Below are 22,875 nucleotides of genomic sequence, written 5' to 3' on the forward strand. Positions count from 1 at the left end.
TATGTATGTATATATATATATATATATATATATATATTATATATATATATATATATATATATATATACTCAAAAATGAGGGTGAAAAATTAGATATTAATTTAATAATACCATTGGTTTAACACCAAGTGACCTATTTACGGATATATATATATATAATATATATATATATAATATATATATATATATATATATTATATATATATACATAATATACATATATACAGAGAGAGAGAGAGAGAAGAAGAACTAACTCTAGTACTCTCTCTGAAGTTGACTCTGAAAGAATGAAATGGAAAACTTGGATTGCAAAGAGCCAATTTAATTACTGAAAGACACTGTCTGATGTTCTAATGGTGTTAGAATGGGTGACTCAAAAATAGAGAGTTAGTTAATGTAAAGTTAAAGTAATAATGTAGATACAAGATATATTGTCCATGTATAATTTAATTTACGAGCAAGGCATAAAAACCAGAAGAAAATGTATAGTGTCAATATGTGAAATGAACCGATGAATTATAGAGAAACACACAACAACCGTTGATAAACATCTGAGTTCAAAGATGAACATGGTCCAACCTAGCTTTACCTTCCAAATAGACTGCTTCAATTAGAACTTATCTTAAATCTTAATGGATATTTAAGTTTCCATGTCTTACTTTTCCTGACAAGTTTGTGTATCTGAGTATGTCTAGTTCAAATTTTGAAGTCATCAATCAGTAGCCTATGCCAAATTGTACATTCCTTACCAGGCAAGAACTTTGTATTCACAAGCATCTACCTATCACATTTTCTGGTGAGGGCGTTGTCAATCTGGCTTGTATGTCCACTAGATTAGTAAGTGATTAGGTGGCGGCTGATGGTTCCCTGAAGTGAGTTTTTCATACGATTAACTCATTTGCATCACAGAACTCCAGCAGCTTTTTTCCCTCCTCATTTCTATAATCAAAGCCATAACCATCGTTTACACCAGGAAATCCATCGGGGTACATTGAATGCCTTGGGTTCCTGCCCAACATATCTTTTGAAGCAACCATACATACATAGACACACACATACACACACACATATATATATATATATACACATGGATGCGAGACCTGGACACTAAAGAAAGCTGACCAGAAGAGAATTAATGCATTTGAGCTTTGGTGCTGGAGAAGACTTTTACGGATTCCATGGACAGCGAGGCTCACCAATGGAGAAGTTCTTAAGCAGATCATGCCAAAAATGTCGCTAGAAGCTAGGATCACCAAGCATAGATTGGCATATTTTGGTCATATTATGCGGAGAAAATCCCTGTAGAAGGACATCATGCTCGGAATGGTCAGTGGCAAGAGAGGAAGAGACCAACCAAGAACCCGCTGGCTTGACACCATCAAGAGTGATACCGGAATGGACATAGCCAATCTGAAAGAAGCGGCCCAAGATAGAACTGACTGGAGGACACTGATCCAATGAGTAACCGAGAGTTGACTTCGACATGAGCGGATAGGTAGATAGTATATATATATATACACACACACATATGTTGGTGTATATATATATATTGATATATTTATATATATATATATGTGTGTGTGTATGTATATATGTTTACATATATGTATATATATGTATATAAGTATGTATATATATATGTATGTATATATATTATATATATATATATATATATATATATATGCATATGTATATATATGTGTTTGTATATTTACACACATACACACACACACTCTCTCTCTCTCTCTCTCTCTCTCTCACAAATAGAGAGATTAATATCAATCAACTAGTGAAGCACACAAATGTCAGACACCAAAGATCCGTACCTCTGAATGGAAAGACACGACACCTTATTGCAATTTTTTTCATCTTTCTGTATTAATGTCACTGATTTCTCACCCTGTAAAATCCTTGCTTAGTTACATTTTTCTTCAAATTATGTCACCAATGCAAGAAAAAAAAAAAAAGAAACGAGAACAGTACAAAATATCAAAGCAAATACCTACAGCAGACCGTGGGAAAAAAAATCAATGTTGAGACTCAGAGAAGACAACAATGGATTATGACTTAGATTTTGTAGTATTTTATTGAGTAATGCTCCACAGGTGAGCAAGTAATTTCTGTTGTAGTTTCTGCATTTTATTGTATACATTTTTTTTTCTATTTATATGTTGAATAATTATATAATTATAAAAATGATACTGAATTGGTATGAGTGTGTGTGTGAGTATGTGTGTGTATATATGTGTGGTGTGTGTATGTATATATATATATATATATATATATGAGTGTGTGTATATATATATATACATATATATATATATATGTATATTACATGTAGAATGCACCCTTCACACTCTGGAAAGTGATTATTATCAGGAAGAACAACCAGCTGTAGAAACCAAGCCAAATCAGAAGGAACATAAAACAGCTTTCCAGCTGGCCACCTCTGGTCAAACTGTCCTACCCATGCCAGCATGGAAGACGAATGTTAAATGATGATGACGACTACGAGGATGATGACGATGATGATGATGATGGTGATGATGATGATGATGATGATATATATATATATACACACACACATATGCAGATAGTTATGGTATATTTCATTAGGAACATGGTAGAGTACTGTATAAAGCTCGTCCACCTTCATAATTACCCTGTGTTATCCGGTATTAGTATTATACATACTGCCAAGTTTATGTTTGGGCATTCATCATGTGTGACTATAAAACTGAAGAAACTGGAGTCAACCAAAAGGAGTATGGTTGGACATTTTATTTTTTCATCACTTCATATTTTTCGATGTAATGTAGTTCTCCAAGAACACAGGTATTTGATTATGCAACTGTTTGTTTGCATAATGAAATCTAGTTGTGTTTCCTCAGGTGATATTCGAGTGTTGTCTCCATTAGTTTAAAATCATTGACTTCAAGGCCATCTCTTCCGTCCATCATGATTTGAATTTAGTAGATGCTGGTTGACTCATGTTGTTTGCTGCCAACATAGTTCTTGGAGAACTACATTGTGTCGGAACAAATGTAGTGATTAAAAAATAAAATGTCCAACCGTACTCCTTCTTATTGACTCCAATTACTTCAATTTTACATATACAGGATGTCCCAAAAAGTTTGACATCATTTCATCACCTAATAACGCGAACAATTTTCATCCAAATTGTCTCAAATTTTAGCAGCATGTCTAGAATTCAATACATCTTAAAATATGATTTTTTTGTATGTTTTTCTTTTCAGGATTAGACATGCCGTTCACTGCAAGAGAAAAGGCATTTTGTGTATTGAAGTATGCCCAAACTCAGTCAAATGTGAATGTGCAACGAGTATTTGCTAGAAGATTTCATAAACAAGCACCAACAGGGAAGCAGATTTGGATGTGGCATAAGAAGTTCCAAGAGGAAGGTGTTTGTGCCAGAGAAAAGGATCTGGACAGCCAGCAGTTTTAGAAGAGATGGTGAACCAATTTCAGGAAATGCTTAGTCAGAGTTCAAAGAAATCTGTGCGAAAAGCAAGCCTGGATACCTGGATCCCCAAGTCAACTGTTTGGCATGTCATAAGAAAACGCTTGTGGCTGACCCCTTATAAGCTTCAGCTTGTGCAGTCTTTAAAGTCAGTTGAGAAGCAAAAGCGTAAAACATTCTGTGAAGATATGCAAGAGAAACTTGAAGATGACGACTTTGAAAACCGTCTTGTTTCCAATGACGAGGCCACATTCCATACAAATGACAAAGGGAACAAGCATAATGTTCGCATTTGGGGTGAAGAAAATCCACATGACACATTTGAACATGAAAGGGATTCACCAAAAGTGAATGTGTTCTGCGCCATCTCAAAGAACTGTGATAACTTTGGAGCATTATAAAATTATCATCTCACAGAATTTTTCGTTGGAAAACTGTAGAATAAAACTTGTTATGTTCCAAGTTAAGCCTATTAAGCTTCATTTCTCTTAACTTTGTAGTCACTTCGGTATGGACATTTCAAATGATCTCAAAGTTTTTGTAACACCCAGTATATATATATATATATATATATATATATATATATATATATATATATTGTTATATTTCGGAACGGTCATATTGCCAGTTTAGCCAATAAAAACACACGCACTATATATTTGGTGTTATTTTGCTTCAGTGTTATTTATTTTTTACATTAATCTTAATCTTATTTCGGCCAGAGTTCTTTCGTCACACTCCTGTGACCGCATCAGTGGTCCTTTGTTTTCTTCTTTCTTATTTGTGTCTCTCCTTACTAACCGTCAGCCATTTTGTATTTCTATTGTATGTTTTCATTTGCACATGCTTATATCTCTATGTGCGTCTATGTTTATTTAGTGTGTGTATGTGGGGGATGCCTGTAATATTTGTATCTTCTGTTTATATACGTTCATGTAATTTGTATTTTTTTTTTCTGATTCGATTTATTATTATTATTACTAGTATTGTTGTTATACATACATACGTACAAGCATATGTAATGATAATAATAAGTGGATGTAAACACATGAACAAAATAAGAATAAACAAAAACAACAACAACAAAAACAAAATACAAATTACATGAACATATATAAACAGAAGATACAAATATTACAGGCGTCCCCCCCCCCCCCACATACACACACTAAATAAACATAGACGCACATAGAGATATAAGCATGCGCAAATGAAGACATACAATAGAAATACAAAATGGCTGACGGTTAGTAAGGAGAGACACAAATAAGAAAGAAGAAAACAAACGACCACTGATGCGGTCACAGGAGTGTGACGAAAGAACTCTGGCCGAAATAGGATTAAGATTAATGCAAAAAATAAATAACACTGAAGCAAAATAACACCAAATATATAGTGCGTGTGTTTTTATTGGCTAAACTGGCAATATGACCATTCCGAAATATAACAATATCTGTTTCAACACACGACTTCACATAAAAATTCTTGCACAACAAATATATATATATATATATATATTTATATATATATGGTAAAAATATACATACCCTTATATATATATATGTATGTATGTGTGTGTATGTGTGTGTATGTATATATACACACCCATGTATGACATACCTGACAACATCTTGTGAAACACCTTGCTACATTTTGTGGCATACCAGCCAGTCTATGCAGAGGCAAGGATGTAGATGGGCTGTTGTCACATGTATATGGTTTCCAGGGAGTTTTCTCCTCCTAGCCAGAAATAAAGGAAGCACCCTTTGGTAAAGAACAACCCTTTTTGGGAATCATACCAGTTCTTTAACTCTGTTGTGTTATTTGCAGGTATACATTATATTCTGCATATACTTGTATATACCTGTAACATGTACACAAACCATATGTGTGTAAGTCATGCAAGGGTGGCCTTTTTCAAGAAGTAGGCCACATGAGACTTAGCTCATCATCAGGAGAGCCATTCTACTACAAAAAGAATCAAGGTAATTTTTTGTAAGGTATGTCATTCAGAAAATCCCATGGGCTGTGGTTTGCTCATAATTAGTTTAAGCTTTAATTAATACAAGTTTTGATGAGTACTTTGAACAGAAGCCTACATTTGACATCTGATCCAGTTTTATTAAGTCTTGCCTACCAGTTTGCAATGGTGGGCCATTTAGGAATCATTGAAGGAAAGTAGTTAAGGTAGAAGCCGGATGGGATTTGCTTAATTTCTTGCAGTCTTACTTTTAATCAATATTTTGAGTTTGCTGTTTTCCTTTTGTTTTTGTGTATTTATTTGTCTTTCTTTACCACATTTACATTTAGCAAACATGAGTTGATAGTTGAGCCTCTTAGCAGTTGCTGAATTAGATAGAAATAATAACCAAATTTTCTTCAAATAGCATTGTTTAAAAAAAAAAAAGGAAGCATCCATTACTTAATTGTAGTGTGAGAATAGATTTAAAAAAGATGGGATGGCCAGAGTTGGAATGCCATTCATTATTGGTCTACTCCATCAGTAATGACCTGTTTAAGCCTCCTCTTCCTTCTCCTCCTACTCATCATCATCATCATCATCATCATCATCATCATCATCATCATCATATCATCATATCATCATCATCATCAGCAACAGCAGTAGCAGTGTATACAAAGACAGGGCAAAGAGGAAGTCTTCTTACACCAACAGGGAGGTCTTTAATACACACACATACACATGTATCATTACTCCATCAGCTAGAAATAGCAACCACATCTCCCTCAAATGATACCCTGCAATCTTAAAAAAAAAAAAAAACCAAAAGGAAAAGATATATTTACATATTGGTAAACCTTTAAAGAGAAGGCTGGTCACAAATGGAATTACTTTTGATTATGAGTTTTTTTTTATCAGACTTACTGGGGTGGGGCATGGGTGGAGAGCTAGATAATAACAACATATACAGAGATATAATCCTGAAAGCTCTGTTGCTAATATTTTGTAATAAGCTTCTGATGAAAAAATGATTCAACCATGACTGTCCTATACTTCTCTCATCTATTGTCTATCTAGGACTACATTACCCAATGTGTTCTGTCCCTTTCTGTTTCTTTTCAGAGATTTGAGAGAAAATAAGGGTGACATTTGAGAGAAAACTAACTCCTATTTCTAACAGATCAGGTGACAGCTTACAGCCTCTTTAGGCTTGCAAACTGCATTTCAGTTTTTGCATTTTGGCTTGCAAACTGTATTGATCTGGCAGCATCCATCATAATAATTCCGACAGGAAACTAGATTCCGATTTTCCAGGAAAGAAAATCCTGGAAAAAGACAAAGCAAAGAAATCTGTCAAAGTTTTAGCTATTCATTCCCTCAGGATGGCCTCTAATACAAAGGGAGATAACTAACTCCTCACAACGAAGTGGAATTAGAAATAAGAATTTGAAATCAAGGAACATGAAAGAGACACAAAGGGCTCACATATATAAATATATTATTTAAGCTGTTTTTTTTTGTTTTATATGACAAAGTTCTACACACACACACACACATATATATATAAATTTATTATTTACTGGAGTTTATTGTGTGCTTTTTTTCACTTGAATTACAGGTTTTTAATTACAAGCTGTTTTCTTCATTGTGACTATTCACTTAAGCTTACTGCTGCTTAATATATATATATATATATATATATATATATATTATATTATATATATATATATAATCTTATTTTTTTTAAAAAGAATGTTTTATTTTATGTTGCTGTTGTTATTGTTAATTGATGTGATAATCTGGCCTATTTTATAATTTCCATGCTAACTGTAATGATATATATATATATTTGCTTCCTCTTTTTAGTCCCCTGGAACTGCCTTATTTTCATTTCTCATTTCCTTTTTTTCCTTTCAAGTTTTGCTTTCTGGATTAAATCGTTTCTTCGCTTTCTTTTATGAAATCCCCATCTCTCCTCCTCCCACCCCCAAATTATATATTATTAAACCAAAATGAAATATCAAAGTGTGTTACCTCACCCTAACTTAATTTCCTCAGATGCTGATAAATTTGGAAGGGAAAACAGCACAAATCAAAATGGAATTGGTCTCACGGCACCAGTAAAAATTTCTTCTATCACAAGTATAGGCTCATTATCAAAGGTGGAAACTAAAGATAAAACGGTTTTTGACAAAGCTAAAACAGACATCGACAATTCAAGCAATAGCTTAACAAAGGATAGTAATTTTAATTTCTTTAAACAGCCTAGTATTAGAGATAAAGGCCCAAGTGCTTTAGAGATTAATGCTAAACCCAGCCTAGATAAACCTGTTCATGTGGAGAAAACTCTCAATGAAGACCTTCAGCAAATCACTGAAATAAAGCCGAATAATACAAGGAATTATGCAGACATTTTTGGGACCAACAACCAGGATGCAGCTGATAGTATGAGTATGAGTAGTATATCCAGCAGCTCCAGCAGCAGCAGTAGCAGCAGCAACTATAAGGAAGATAATCTAAAACCAAGCAATGTTTCCTTGACCCGGTCTGAACCAATGAAGACAGACTCTCCTAAAATCCAAGTAGAGAAAAGAGCTCTTCCCGACATTTTACAAGACCATGCAGAACCAATTAAAAAGCAATACATTTCCAAAGCTCAGAATTCTGTGATCCAAAATAGCACAAATAGGAACCAGTCCCCTATGGATATCCAAGAAGATGTAATTGTTCCATTGCAAAGTTCTAGAATTATGAATTACAGTGTTCCTCCACAAGCCAGTCCTAGAAAAGCCTTACGTTATTTCCCAAAGCCTGGGGATATGGATCTGGTTGACCCTGAAGAGAAGGACAAGTCAGTTTGGGTTAAAAAATCCACCAAGAACACGACTATACCATCTGGAAACATTGCCAAAGAAGACTTGATAATTCCTGCTAAAGCAAAATCTGTTCGATCACTTGTTGAACGATATAGTTCTCCACCACAGAAAAGTAAGGAATCGAGGCGAGTTGAAATTAAGACTAGCAATGGTGTGACAGAAAAGATCCGTGCTGTGAATATGAAAGCAGCTCAAAATTCCTCACCTAAGCCTGCAGCAGTTGAAGAACTGGTTCAGGCTGTTCATAAACACAGGTTTGCATCAGATTTTAAAGCACCTAAAAGTGTTAACAATAATACTTTAAGTATGGATGACATTTTGGTTATAGAAAAAACAGAGGAATTAAACTCTAAACCCAATGTAAAAATGACTTTAAAAAGTAATTTCTTACCCGAGAAAGGTTTTGTAGCAGAACCAGTGATTGAACCAATGCAGAAATCTGGTAATTTTGCTCGGCCAAAACCCGCTCCAAGACAGAAACTCTTACATAATAAAGATAATGATCAAAGTAAGTATCAAATGGATGATCTTGATGTTCTGACAGTTGATGGAACTTCTCCAAAAACATCTCGTTCTACTGACAAACGTCCAGGAAATTCCATAACTAATGTATCTGTTATTCAAGAATTACTGATAAAACCAACATTTTTGGAATCGAAATTAATGAATAAAAAGTATGGTGCTGTTAATTCAAGTCCTAACACAAATACAATGAATGAAGACGCTATTGTTCCTGTTGTGAAAAAACCAAGATATTCTATGAACATTCAGAAACTGCCCAAATTGCATCCAGTAAGCATGGAAGATGATAACACTGAGGAGAACAAGACAAGAGGTAATCACTCAACTAAACAGAAAAGCTATGGCATTAGTTATTTGCAAGAAATATTTGATGAAGAAAAAATTGTTCCACAGGTAAAGAAATCTCGAGACATGAGTCAGTTGTCAATAACAAAGACTCCTGATAAGAACGAGGAAACAACTTTGGGAATCTGGCAATGTAACACAAAGTTGCCTAATACAGAGAGTGGGCAGCTCAATGATGATGTGGAATTTAAAGAATTTTCTACAGAAATACCCAAGAACAAACCTGTAATAAGTGAAAGCATTTTGGAAATAACTCAAAAGAAACCATCTCACTCTGCTAGAACATCTGATTTGGATGATAACAAAGATCAAAATCTGTTGGAAGATTTTGATCCAATAGAAAAAGAAAATGTGGCACCTATCAAGTGGAATAGAATTGATTGTAATTTAGATAACGATCCTGTCTTTGTAAGAAGCTCTGAAGATTTAATAACACTTGATACAGCAATAAAACCTGAACACACTTTAGTATCTCATACAGCTCCAGAGGAACTCATGAAAAGTCCCAGTGCACAACCCTTATCACAGAAAAGATCACTTCCTGTTATAGAAGATGGGAAGCCGAAACCACTTCCTAGAAGGTCTCGCTCACCCTTGTCAGAAAGTGATACAAGTAACCAAGAAGATAACTTTCGACCGAAACGTAGAACCTTACCAACACCAAGAGGTTCGATGACATCTCCTAATGCAGATAAGTTAAATGAAACCTTGAAATCAACACCTTTCGAAGATTCTTCAAGTGGGCTTAATGATCACCATAGTGTTTCACCTCCAGTTTCTCCAAATAGAACCAGAAGAGTAATAGGTTCACCTGTCAGAGAACTAAATCCAGCCTTATCTCCCAAAAGAGGAAACAGTGAAAATAATTTTTTTCCTGAATCCAGTTTTAATACATATGGATCTCAGACCATGCAAAAAAATGGTGTGGATTATATGAAAATCGAAGGGAACACTCTTGAACAAACACCTGAAATGTTCATAACTGGTCTTCCTCAACAATACACCGACATAAAAGAGGTAAGAGAATCTTCTGGTCGACATCTTCCTAAAATTCCAGTTGTTGCTGAAAGTCCAGATAGTAGTCGATCTCTACCATCAATTCCTTTTCCACGAGAAACAAATATCGAACAGTACCATCCAGATATTATTGTTGAAGAACAGAAATCCATAAGTCGAAGTCTTCCAATAGTCCCTGAAAAGCCAGCTTTGTCGCCGTTTTATGAAGAGCCACTTGAGCCAGTATTCAAAACTGCCGTGCAAACACCATTAATAAAACAAACAGCAGTCTCTGAAAACATTCTTCAAACTGTTAAACTACAAGGTAAGCGTGTGCACCTTACAATGCACCAATCAGTGCACTATCTAGATCCTGCTAAACTCATAGACACACTATGCACAGAAATTCTATTCTGAAGGAATAATTCTTTTTGCTTTCTAGGAGGTTTTACCTTTTTCAAAGAAGCAGAGGTCTCCTGATTCTTTAACTAACTATATATTAATATTCATGTTCAGGATAAAGTAGAGACTATTCAGAAATCTCCATTCCAGTTTTAAGAGAAATGTCAGACGTGCAAAACTAGGACTGCATTTATAGATTGTGTATGTGTTGATAGCTTGAAAAAAGCACAAAGTGCATTCTCTAAAGTGGTTGGCATTAGGAAGGATATCCAGCCATAGAAACCATGTCAAAGCTGACATTGGAGCTTGATGTGGCCTTGCAGTTTGCAGATCCTGTCAAACTTTCCAACTCATGCCAACATGGAGAATGGGCATTAAAGGATGATGATGGTGGTGGTGTTTATTGCTTGTGCCTGGCTTAGATAAACATGTGTGTGTGTGTGTTGTGTGTGTGTGTGTGTGTGTGTGTGTGTGTGCACGTGTGTTTATATAGATAGACCAACAGATAATCTATTTCCCAATAGTATACTTCCATCTGGTTCTTGGGTGTCTTTTGCAAATTCCTCTTTATTACAAGCATTTGAGTCATGTGGCCCTGTTGTGTGGATAAGTTCGTTCTGCAAGTCTTTGCAACTTTAAAAAGCCATGAGTGTTGTCCTTCTCTTTGATAATACAACAAAGAAAAAAAAACGATAGAAATATATTTTGGAAAGTTGAAGATGAGTAACAAGCAAATTTTTTAATAAAATCATTTTGCTTGTTTTAAGTATTTGAATATTTTATATTTCATATTGAAGAAATATTAAACCATAACCATGGTTCTTATTTCAAGTATATTTGTATTTCCAATATATTTAAAAATTAATTTCAAACAGAAATCTTTACTGCAAATTTGCCATGTATATATATACACACATATATACAGGGTGCGGTGAATATTATGTCGTATAAATTAGGCAAACATGAAAATAACACTGACATTTCATTTTAACAGATATATTTACCAAAATTATATATAAAAATATCTTGAAATACTAAAGAATAAATTTATTTAATAAAATCGCCATTGGTTCCAACCACGACCTCTAGATGACTTTGGAATCTCTTGCAACTCTTCTGGATGGTCTCCTTGTTTAAGTTGGTGAATGCTGCCATAATCCTTGCCTTCAGTTCATCTTTGGTGTTACAAGAAGTTTTGTTGGTCTCTTACTCAACTGTACCCTACACATAATAATCAAGGGGGTTGCAGTGTGGGGAGTTAGGTGGCCAGATGTTAGGGGTGATGTAGTTTCAGAAATTGTCTGACAGCCATGACTGGCATCTCCTGCTTGTGTGGCATGGTGCAGAGTCCTGTTACTAGACATAGGGTTTTCCAGCAGCCACCCTCTTCGCATAGGGCAGCACAACTGCCTCCAGGCACTTGATGTAGGCCTCTGTGTTGAGTCTGAGCTCATGTGGGAAGATGAATGGAGGCATAACATCACCATCACCAGTGATAGATCATTCAAAACACCATGATGTTGGCTGGATTTTTATCACTTTTGGTACATGCATTGTCCTCAGATTGACATCCAAACACTCTGAAATGTTTATATTGGAGCATGAATGTCAAGCAGTACAGCATGTTGTTTCCAAATTTCTGGCAGAGTGAATTGTGTCATGGTACTGTTTTTCTCACAGACAATGCCCAACTGACTCTACTATACTGTGTAGTCAACAAAATCAAAAACAAACAATAGGCGAAATTAAAAATATAAAATGGGAACAATTTACCCATTGCACCCTGTATATATCCTCATCATCATTTCATGCCTCTGTTCCATGCTGGCATGAGTTGGATGGTTTCACAGGATCTGATAAGTCCAACACTGCATCAGGTTCCAGTGTTGGTTTTGATATCATTTCTATGACTGGATGTTCTTCCTAATGTCTACCTTTGTACAGAGTGTACTGGATGCATTTTTCATGCAACCAACACTGCTGAGGTCATCATGCAGCTCTCAAAGCTATGAACCCTGAGGAGGTGGGGTCAGTTATTACACTAGTAGATAAATTAGAGCAGCAATTCTCAAACATTTTTGACTTATGGGCCCCTTTTTTTTATTATTATTATTATTTTACTCTGGGTTGACCACCATAGGCATTTGATGTTTAAAAACTAGTTTTATAGATTCTCCTGCAACAGTAGGTTTGCATCAGCACTCTCTCAGAAAACATGTCTCAGTGGCCGGTAACATGTTGAGCTATGTAAAACATTGAAGAAAAAAATTTAGCTGTTTCTTGCAATAAATATATGTAATGCAAAATTTTTTCATGGACCCTTAAAACACTACTGTGAGTCCATAGTTTATTATTTCAGTTGTGTGATCATTCCAAAATCTTATATGGACCCTCCAGGGGTCATATGGATCTTGGCTGAGAACCACTGTTTTATATTATGAGAGACGGGTGAAGTCAGCAGATTAAGTTCCTGATGAAGAGCTGCAGTATATATGTGCCTGTATATATATATAGGCGCAGGAGTGGCTGTGTGGTAAGTAGCTTGCTTACCAACCACATGGATCTGGATTCAGTCCCACTGTGTGGCACCCTGGGCAATGTCTTCTACTATAGCCTTGGGATGATCAAAGCCTTGTGAGTGGATTTGGTAGATGGAAACTGAAAGAGGCCCATCGTATATGTGTGTTTGTGTGTCTGTGTTTGTCCTTCCACCTCACCATCGCTTGACAGCTGATGCTGGTGCATTTGCGTAACTTAGCAGTTTGATAGAATAAGTACTGGGCTAACAAAGAATAAGTCCTGGGGTCGATTTGCCTGACTAAAGGTGGTGCTCCAGCATGGCCACAGTCAGCTGACTGAAACAAATAAATGAATAAATGAATAAAAGAATATATATATCAGACTATCACATGTTGTTACATATCACTGGTCACAATGTGCTTTACATCCTTTTAGCCTTTGAATGACACTGTCCTGCTGGCAAGGGCAAGCAGACAAACATTTTCCCCTAATCGAAAGTGGGAGAGTGGAGCAATGTGAAATCAAGTGTTTTGCTCACGGACACAATGTGCCACCCAATCTGGGAATTGAACCCATGGGCTAGCAATCATGAGTGCAACAGCCTAACCACTAAACCACGTGCCCATATATATATATATATATATATATATATATACATATATGTGTGTGAGTGCGTGTGTGTTTTTAAGTCAAAATATATATAAAACCAATTTAACATTGAACTAAAGAATTGCTCAATACTTTTTAGTTGAGGACATGTTTATTAAACTATTACAAGAAGTTGGGCGACAGTGACTTCAAAGTTTGAGCCTGCTAACCTTCGTCATATATATATAATTATTATTTAATAAACACAATCTACGTTCTCCTATTAGTTTCATGTGCTGAGAGCATGCCAGACAGTATTTTTTAACACATCTGGTGCCATAGCGCAATCATCAGGCTCTACCCACATGGCATAACAAACTAAAAATCGGATGATAGGCTAAGAGAAAAGAGAGAAAAGGTGATATAAAGGCACCAAATGCTACAGCTCCACAACTATATCACCACTCACTGCAAAAAGAAAAAAAATCCGCTTAAACTATATTGGTATATTCATAAAAACATGCACCCCATCGTTTCAACAGCAAAGACAATGGCTGGATAAACAGAGAAACTATTAAACAGTTATATCATGCAACTAAGTGTAACGTTCAAAGGAGATCCCTGCTTCTTATATATACATATATACATATATATGTAATATATGTTATATATATATATATGTTTGTATGTATACATATATGTATATATAGTTGTGATGCACTGTGTGTTGCTGTGTTTGCTTTCATTGCAATTAATATGAAATATGCACTAATATTATTGTTTTTTTTTGCACTTGTGTAATAAATATTTTATAAACACCAATGGCTTCTGTGTGAGATCTAAACATCTAATGATACGTTTTATGACATCTTTGTGTGCCTTTCTCCCTCTCTCTCTTTCTTTCTCTTTCTCTCTGTCTTGTCCTTTATTTTCTTATTTTCTGTTTGTTTGCATATATGCATAAACATGTGTATACATGCATATATATGTGTATGTGTGCATGTATGTGTGTGCGTGTATACACACACGCACATGTATATTTATATATATATATGCTTATATATGTGTAAACATACATGCAAACTCGCGCATATGTGTATATATATATATATATATATATATATATATACACATAGAGACTTAAACAAAAGTGCAAACATATATATATATACATATATGCATGTATGTATATTATATATATATATATATAATTAACATACATGCATATATACATGCACACACATGTATACAAACTTAGAGAAACACGCGCGCATATATACATATATATTTATACACATATTAATAACATTATATAACTTGTATATATATAATGTCATATAATATTGGGTTGTCCGGAAAGTTCATGCCGATTTATAGTAGCTTACCTTTCGACTTATTTTAGAACATGGTTGAGTCCATAAAATAGGATTTGACTACACCTCCATTTAGAGCACAGTTTAAGCTATATTTTCGTGGAAGAAGGTTTATGTTCCTATAACCTGTGTTAATTCTGTAGCCCTTTAAATTGGAAGATAAGAAAGTTCATTTTCGGCACTTGATGCTTTGGGAACCAGACAAAAATTGCTGCAGCTCGGCTGGGATGTGTTACTCTACTCTCCATATTCACCAGATATTGCTCCGTCGGATTTCCACTTATTCATGTCTCTGCAGAATAGTCTTAATGGTAAAATTTCAATTCCTTGGATGACGTAAAAAGATACCTTGATGAATTCTTTGCCATGAAACCACCTCAATTCTGGGAAGAGGGTATTTTCAAGGTAAAGGAAAGATGGTTCACAATCGTGCAGACCAGGCTGCATGTTGTGTTCTTGAGCAAGACACTTTATTTCACATTGCTCCAGTTCTCTCAGCTGTAGAAATGAGTTGCAACATCACTGGTGCCAAGCTGTATCGGCCCCTTTGCCTTTCCTTTGGATAACACTGGTGGTGTGGAGAGGGGAGGCTGGTATGCATGGGTGACTGCTGGTCTTCCATAAACAACCTTGCCTGGACTTGTGCCTCAGTAGGGGAACTTTATAGGTGCAATCCCATGGTCATTCATGACCGAAGAGGGTCTTTACCTTTCTTTTTTTATGTACCAAACTTGGTGCTTGTATATGAGTTTTCTTCTTGTATTTAGGACAATAAGAAGTGATTTTTTTGTTTAGGGAAATTAACTTGCCATTTCTAGCTGGGGACACAACCACATGTAAGCTCTTGCAGTGGCTTGTTTAGGCTCAAAAGTCTGAGTGCTGCTAGTTGATGAGGAACAACATGTTAAAACATTAGTGTTTCAGAATCCCTTGCACCAATGAGTTATGATCACATTGGTTTAGTAGAAAGAAGTTGTTCACCTGTGATGTACACAACAATAATTAGCATATTTGTATTTGTATCTACCAGAAAGTATTAAGAATAAATATGTAGATCATCGTTAAAAGATATTAATTATATTTTAGTGATACAAGCTACTTCCAAATCAGTTTTTCTCAGCCATTTTTTTACCTATGGTCCCCATTTTACTCTACTGGACTCCTGTATTAAAAAGAAGACCCTATTATATTTCTATTATTAAATATTGTATAACGTTGTATAAATGGCGCAGGTGTGGCAGTGTGCTAAGAAGCTTGCTTCCCAACCACGTGGTGTCAGGTTCAGTCCCACTGCATGGCACCTTGGGCCGACTAACACCTTGTGAGCGGATTTATAGACGGAAACTGAAAGAAGCCCAACATATACATATATATATATATATTTATATTAGGTTGAGGAAAAAGTTTGTGCACTGTGTTAGAATAATGCTTTTTTTTATATATTTTTGCGGTGTGTGTGTTCATGTCATGTTCAATGGTGACTCATTGTGTTTCTTGAAAATGCACTTTGTTTCAACGAGACAATGCAAAGCTGCACACCATCAGAAAGACCAGCAACAAGATTGAAGAATTGGACGGTGTGGAAGTTCTGCTGGATCCAGCTTATAGTCCACACGTTGCTCCATCTGACGACAGTCTCTTCCAATCAATGCAGCACTTTATGAAAGGTCGCCGATTCGAGTCATTCGATGAAGTTGAAGAATCCTGTCAAGAATTTTCTAATTCAAAGCCGAAGGATTGGTACTTTGACCAAATCCGAAAGCATGCAGATTGTTGGCAGAAGGTCATGGAAAATGATGGCCTTATTTTGAAGAATAGTTGTTGTTGCTTTTGAATAAATTCTTGCGTAAAAAATTATTGTTTTAACACAGCCCACAAACTTTTGATGAACGGGAACGTGAAACTCCGAGTAACAGGTTTTGTTGAATTTCTGCTGCTTTTAAATAAAGCATATTACTCTACCCCTGGTATTTGAGTACTCTTTTTTCCACCTTGTTTCACATTTATGTGTTTACTCCGGTATATATATATATATATATATATATACTATGTTGAGGAAAAAGATTGTATATTTTTATATATATGTGTGTGTGTTTGTGTTTGTGTGTCTGTGTTTGTCCCCCCACCATCGCTTGACAACCGATGTTGGTGTGTTTACGTCCCCATAACTTAGCAGTTCAGCAAAAGAGACTGATAAAATAAGCACTAGGCTTACAAAGAATAAGTCCTGGGGTCGATTTGTTCGACTAAAGGTGGTGCTCCAGCATGGCTGCAGTCAAATGACTGAAACAAATAAAAGAATAAAGAAGAATAGAAGAAAAAAAACATTGTTGAAATATTTTGTGTGTTACAGAAGCATAACCAATTTATTTCACATAAATCTTAACAAAAATCTTATAGGGACCTGATAAGGGTCAGGTGGACCCCAGTTGAGAATCGTTGCTCTAAGCGATCAAACACTGCACTGACACATTTCCATATTTCTAGTTTTTCTCTGTCGTTTACTCTAATTTTATTTTTAATATTTGTTTTCTCTTTTTTTAACTTATATTTTCTTTATCTTTTTTATTGTATATTTTCCCACCTGGCTTTGGCAATGCTTTCTTCTTTCACCCCCCACTTTTTTTTTTTTAGATACTTTCCATATTTGCCTCAATATTGTATCTGCACTCCCTGACTGCTTGTTATTATTATTATTATTATTATTATTATTATTATTATTATTATTATTATTATTATTATTATTATTATTATTATTATTATTATTATTATTATTATTATTATTATTAGTGTTATTATTAGTATTAGTATTACTGTGGCACTAAAAATATCACCTTCGTTATCATTGTCATCATTATCATCATCACCACTAGCCCGACCACAACAACCACCATCGTCATCATCATCATCATCATCAACCACAACAACATGTTTGGATTTGGCTTTGGTTTTTTTTTGTGTTCGCAACTAACATTTGAAGGTTTTATTCCTTCTTTGGTGTATTAATTATATAACTGTTAATTAGTTTTACACGTCTTATTTAATGTTATTAAGAATCTTTTAAAAGTATATTTACTCATCATTTTCTTTCTGGATAATTTTTTTTTCCATTTATTTTTTATTACATTCTAGTCGAGATGTCTTAATTTTGTATCTAGATTTTGTTGTTGCTGTCAATGTGAAACAGTTTTGAATACTTTTGAAACAATTATTGCAGCTTGTTGTGTATAAGTTACACTATTGTATATTTGATTTCAAATGCAAAAAAAAAAAAAAAATACTGGGTTGTGACTTGTACACAGGGCAAAGCTGAAGTAAAGTTTGAAGATGAAGGGAAAAAATTTTGTTCCAAAATTTTACACTAAATTAGTGGTAGCATAATGACCCACCCCCACTGGTGCTAAGATACAACAAAAACATATTCTTTTCTCTGAGGAAATACAGCAGAATGAGTTAGATTAATATAAATTTTTGATAAAGCTATCAGAAAAAGATGAATCACACAGACTGGAAGAGATTGTTTCCAAGAGATGCTAATGAGAAGTTTTACTGTTGAAAGACCGTAAAATAGGTGCAGAAGTGGCTATGTGGTAAGTAGCTTGCTTACCAACCACATGGTTTCGGGTTCAGTCCCACTGCATGGCACCTTGGGCAAGTGTCTTCTACTATAGCCTCGGGCCAACCAAAGCCTTGTGAGTGGATTTGGTAGACAGAAACTGAAAGAAACCCGTCATATATATGTATATATATATATGTATGTGTATGTATATGTTTGTGTGCCTCTGTTTGTACACCCAACATCACTTGACAACCAATGCTGGTGTGTTTACGTCCCTGTCACTTAGCATTTCAGCAAGAGGGACCGATAGAATAAGTGCTAGGCTTACAAAGAATAAGTCCTGGGGTCGATTTGCTCAACTAAAGGCGGTGCTCCAGCATGGCTGCAGTCAAATGACTGAAACAAATAAAAATATAAAAAAGAAAAGATATATTTAGTACCTGATTTGTAAAAAGACAAACAAGTGGAGCAAGGCATTCCTTGTTAATTTTAGTTGTTGAAATTTTATTAGATTTATGCTGCCAGCTATACCATACTGTCTATCAACAGGTGAACTCAGGATCATGAGATCATGGGTTCAATTCCTGTATTAGGGAGTGTATTTTGTTCTTCAACAAGGGACTTCATTTTAAGTTCTTACAATCTACTTAGCTGGAAAATGAGTACCAGCTGTGTGGTGATGCAGTTCTCTCTGGCTCTAGGGGTCACAACTTGGGTCTGTCATTAGGTCAAAGGTGAGTAGGCTTAGGGTGTTTGTCTTTTAGGCACCTGAAACAATTAACAAAACCACTGTATGTTACCAAGCCACACTCACACATGAGTGACTGCTGGCCTTACTGTACTGTGTATTAAACACACACACACATGCACATCATTATCATTGTAACATAAAAAATCATAAGAATGCCAGTTTTTCATCCATTTATATATCTGTCCCTTTTGGAAAGAATTCAAAGAATTCAAAGAATTTATAATGCAGCAAAACTCTGTGTGTGTTGAGTTTATACGTTAATATCTTATAGTATATCATCATATCACTGATTATATGTTATAAATATTACAAGGTATTCTATAAAACTTTATTAGTTGAAAATGGATGCAGTAAATTGTAAGCATCAGAAGATATCAAATTTAATGTAGAAAACATGGATAGCATGAAAATTTTAATAAATTCTGAACTAAACTTAATTTTATGTTTTCTTTTTTTTTAAAAAAAAAACTTTCTAATTGTCAATGAATTAATTGTTTATATGATGTTCAATATGTTTCAGTTTGTTTCTTGATTGATTTATTTTGATTTTTCTTCTCTTCTTCTTTCAATAGATTCTACTTTCAAATCTGTTCCTTCAAGTTTACCCAATTCAGAAATAAGTCCAGTTATTTTTCCTTCCTCCCCAAAGCTAGTTTCAGTTAATTCAAGCTTCTCTGAAAAGCAGCCAGCAATTATTCACGCTACGAAGAATGACACTCAAAACTCTGTTGCATCTTCACCAAAGAGACCAACAAATTGGAATTCTGAGGCATCAGATAAACAGACCAGCTCATCTCCATTGACTGTTACCAAAAAGTCAGATTTTGCTGTTGAAGAGGACCTTTGTTCACGTGTGGTAGTAACTAAAGATAAGCATTCTATTCGGAATGGTAGAACATCCCCACGTTCTCTTCCACTAGTGGACCTTTCAGATTTCTCAACTGACAACAGCAAAGAGAGAACATCATCTGTATTGACATCGAATATGTCACATGTTGCTGTTGAACCAATAAAAGACAACCGCAAGAAAGAGTCATACCATTCTACAGAAGTTTCATTTGATCAGTTTGACTCACCTTCAAGAAGTTTGGCAACACAGTCCAGTAATATCAAGCAAATACCAGATAAGAATGAAACCAAAATGGAATGGTCAACAAACTTGCCACCCACTTTAGATTCAACGAGCCCATTGATCCCTACAAATAGTTCTTTGATTTCAATCTCAACTGAAAGCCATGTAGCACCTATAGAACTTGTGCAGAAAGAAGAATCAGTGGGTTCTCATTCTATGCCACCATCATTTTCAGCATCAAAGAGTAAAGAAACTGAAACTGTTTCTAGCCAGATGGTAATACCAGCTGTAGAACAACCAATTTCTCCTAGAATTACTTCCAATCGTAAACTTCCTGATATATTTAAATCTTCCCGCACAAATGCACCAGTTGTTGGACAAATTACTTCACCTTCTGCCTCAGAAATTCTATTCACCGACTTTGCACCAGGATCGCCAAATGTTTCACCTGTCATAGAAAGTGTGATAGACATACAAAAATCTAAGCATAATTTTGCCGAAGTTCCTAAAGCAGAGATTGCTACATCAGAACCAATAGTAATGCAGCCAAAAGTTTCAAAAGACCTTCTTCAATCTCCTGTAGAAACAACTAGCATGACTTCATCTCAAGTTACAATTTCCAAGGATGATGCTGTTTCACAAAATAAATTTCAAACTCCTTCAACGGCAAAAGCAGAAACATTTCCACTCAAAGCTGACCAAGAAATTCCCGAAGTAGAGAGAAGAAGAGCTTCACTTAAAAGAGAAACACTCGAATCAGTCACTCAAGTAGAGAGTTCCAGAAAAGGAACTCAGAAAACCAATGGTGATGATTTCAAAGATAATTTGCCTTCAGGAGAACACAAGAAACTTACTGTAAATATCCCAACATCTCCGAAGAAAAGTGAAGTAATTCAAGATACCAATCAATCACCACAGTCAACAGACAGTTCATCTGTGATGTTGAGAAGGAGCAGAGGGCGTTCACAGGGATCCCCAAGGAGTGAATTGATCTCTGAAAAGTCATTGGTGTTCAGCCCGGACTCAAAAGTAAGCGAAAGCAGTTCAAAACAAATGTCATTACAACGTAGAAAAGAACTGGCCAAGACATGCATAGAGCCACATATGGTATTCACCAAGAGGAAATGGTGTATCAGTACTAGATTCGGTCAGACAAACTTTGCATTACCTTCTGAACCAGAATCATCACAAGATGTGTTAAAACTTTCATTACTGGATGAAGATACAGTAATAGATTTTGTGAGTAAAGCTAACTTTGCATTGGACAAACTCGGCTTGTCAAATCACTATTCCATTCATATTTGTATTGTTGAAAAAGAAGCATCTGAAAAAGTTGGGATACGTCTTCAAAAAGGAGAGAAACAGGAATTATTGGTAAATATTGGAGTAATTCTTCTGTCATCTATTTTGATCATCTCATATCATCTTCTTTGCCAACTTATTCTTGGGAGCATCATTAGGACAGAGTCCTCCCAGATGCTTTCCATTGGGTTCTGTCAGAAACAACTGTTTCCAATTAATCTGGCTGGATCCTGAAGCACGACCTACTGAGCTCATGGATGTTATCCAACCATCTTTGCTCGTAGTCTGCCTCTGGGTCTCCTGTGGATTGGTTTTGCCCATAGGACCTGTCCAGCAATTCTTTCTATTTTATTATTTTCTTTTTACTGCTATTTCCATTTTTTGTTTGTTTTTTTTTTCTTCATTTGTCTGTTATTCTATTATCTTTGCTATGTCCCTTGTTCACACACAAAATGCATATTAAAACATGCAACTTTAATGGTTATACTAGATCTAAATTTTGTTGAGCATTGAACTGGGATTACTGTATATTAGCCAAGCTGAATATCACACATCTCTAAGAGGCCTCCAATAAAACTGATGTAAAGAAAAAAGGACTCCCTTTCGGTCATGAATGACCATTGATTGCACCTAGAAGGTTCCTCTCCTATGCACAAGTCTGGGCAATGTTGTTTATGGAAGCAGTTACCCATGCATACCAGCCTCCCCTCTCCATGCCACTGATGTTATCCAAGAGAAAGGCTAAGCTTGGAACCAGTGATGTTACATCTCATTTCTACAGCTGAGTGAACTGGAGCAACCACATTGTTCTAGGTTCAGTCCCACTGCATGGTGGCACCTTGGGCAAGTGTTTTCTACTATAGCCTCAGGCCAACCAAATCCTTGTGGGTGGATTTGTAGACAGAAACTGAAAGAAGCCTGTCATATATGCATGTATGTGTGTGCTTATATCTGTGTGTGTACATCTTTGAGTCTGTGTTTGTCCCCCCATCACTGCCTGACAACCAATGTTGGTGTGTTTATGTCCCTGTAACTTAGTGGTTTGGCAAAAGAGACTGATAGAGTAAGTACTAAGCTGAAAATAAGAAGTCTTGGGGGCGATTTGTTTGACTAGAACCCTTCAAGGTGG

At 35.4% G+C, this 22,875-nt stretch overlaps 1 protein-coding gene across 4 annotated transcripts in view; it reads left to right on the plus strand.

Moving 5' to 3' along the window:
- The window catches only part of LOC115220334, a 311,427-nt gene that overhangs the window by 280,356 nt on the left and 8,196 nt on the right, over positions 1-22,875 (plus strand). For all 4 annotated transcript variants that reach the window (XM_036509866.1, XM_029790433.2, XM_036509867.1 and 1 more), the window contains 2 exons: positions 7,499-10,504; positions 19,945-21,818. In XM_036509866.1, the coding sequence (XP_036365759.1) occupies positions 7,499-10,504; positions 19,945-21,818 (4,880 nt within the window). The remainder of the gene's footprint in view (positions 1-7,498; positions 10,505-19,944; positions 21,819-22,875) is intronic.

Source organism: Octopus sinensis, linkage group LG16 (genome assembly GCF_006345805.1).
Source record: "Octopus sinensis linkage group LG16, ASM634580v1, whole genome shotgun sequence".
Taxonomy (NCBI): Eukaryota; Metazoa; Mollusca; class Cephalopoda; order Octopoda; family Octopodidae; genus Octopus; species Octopus sinensis.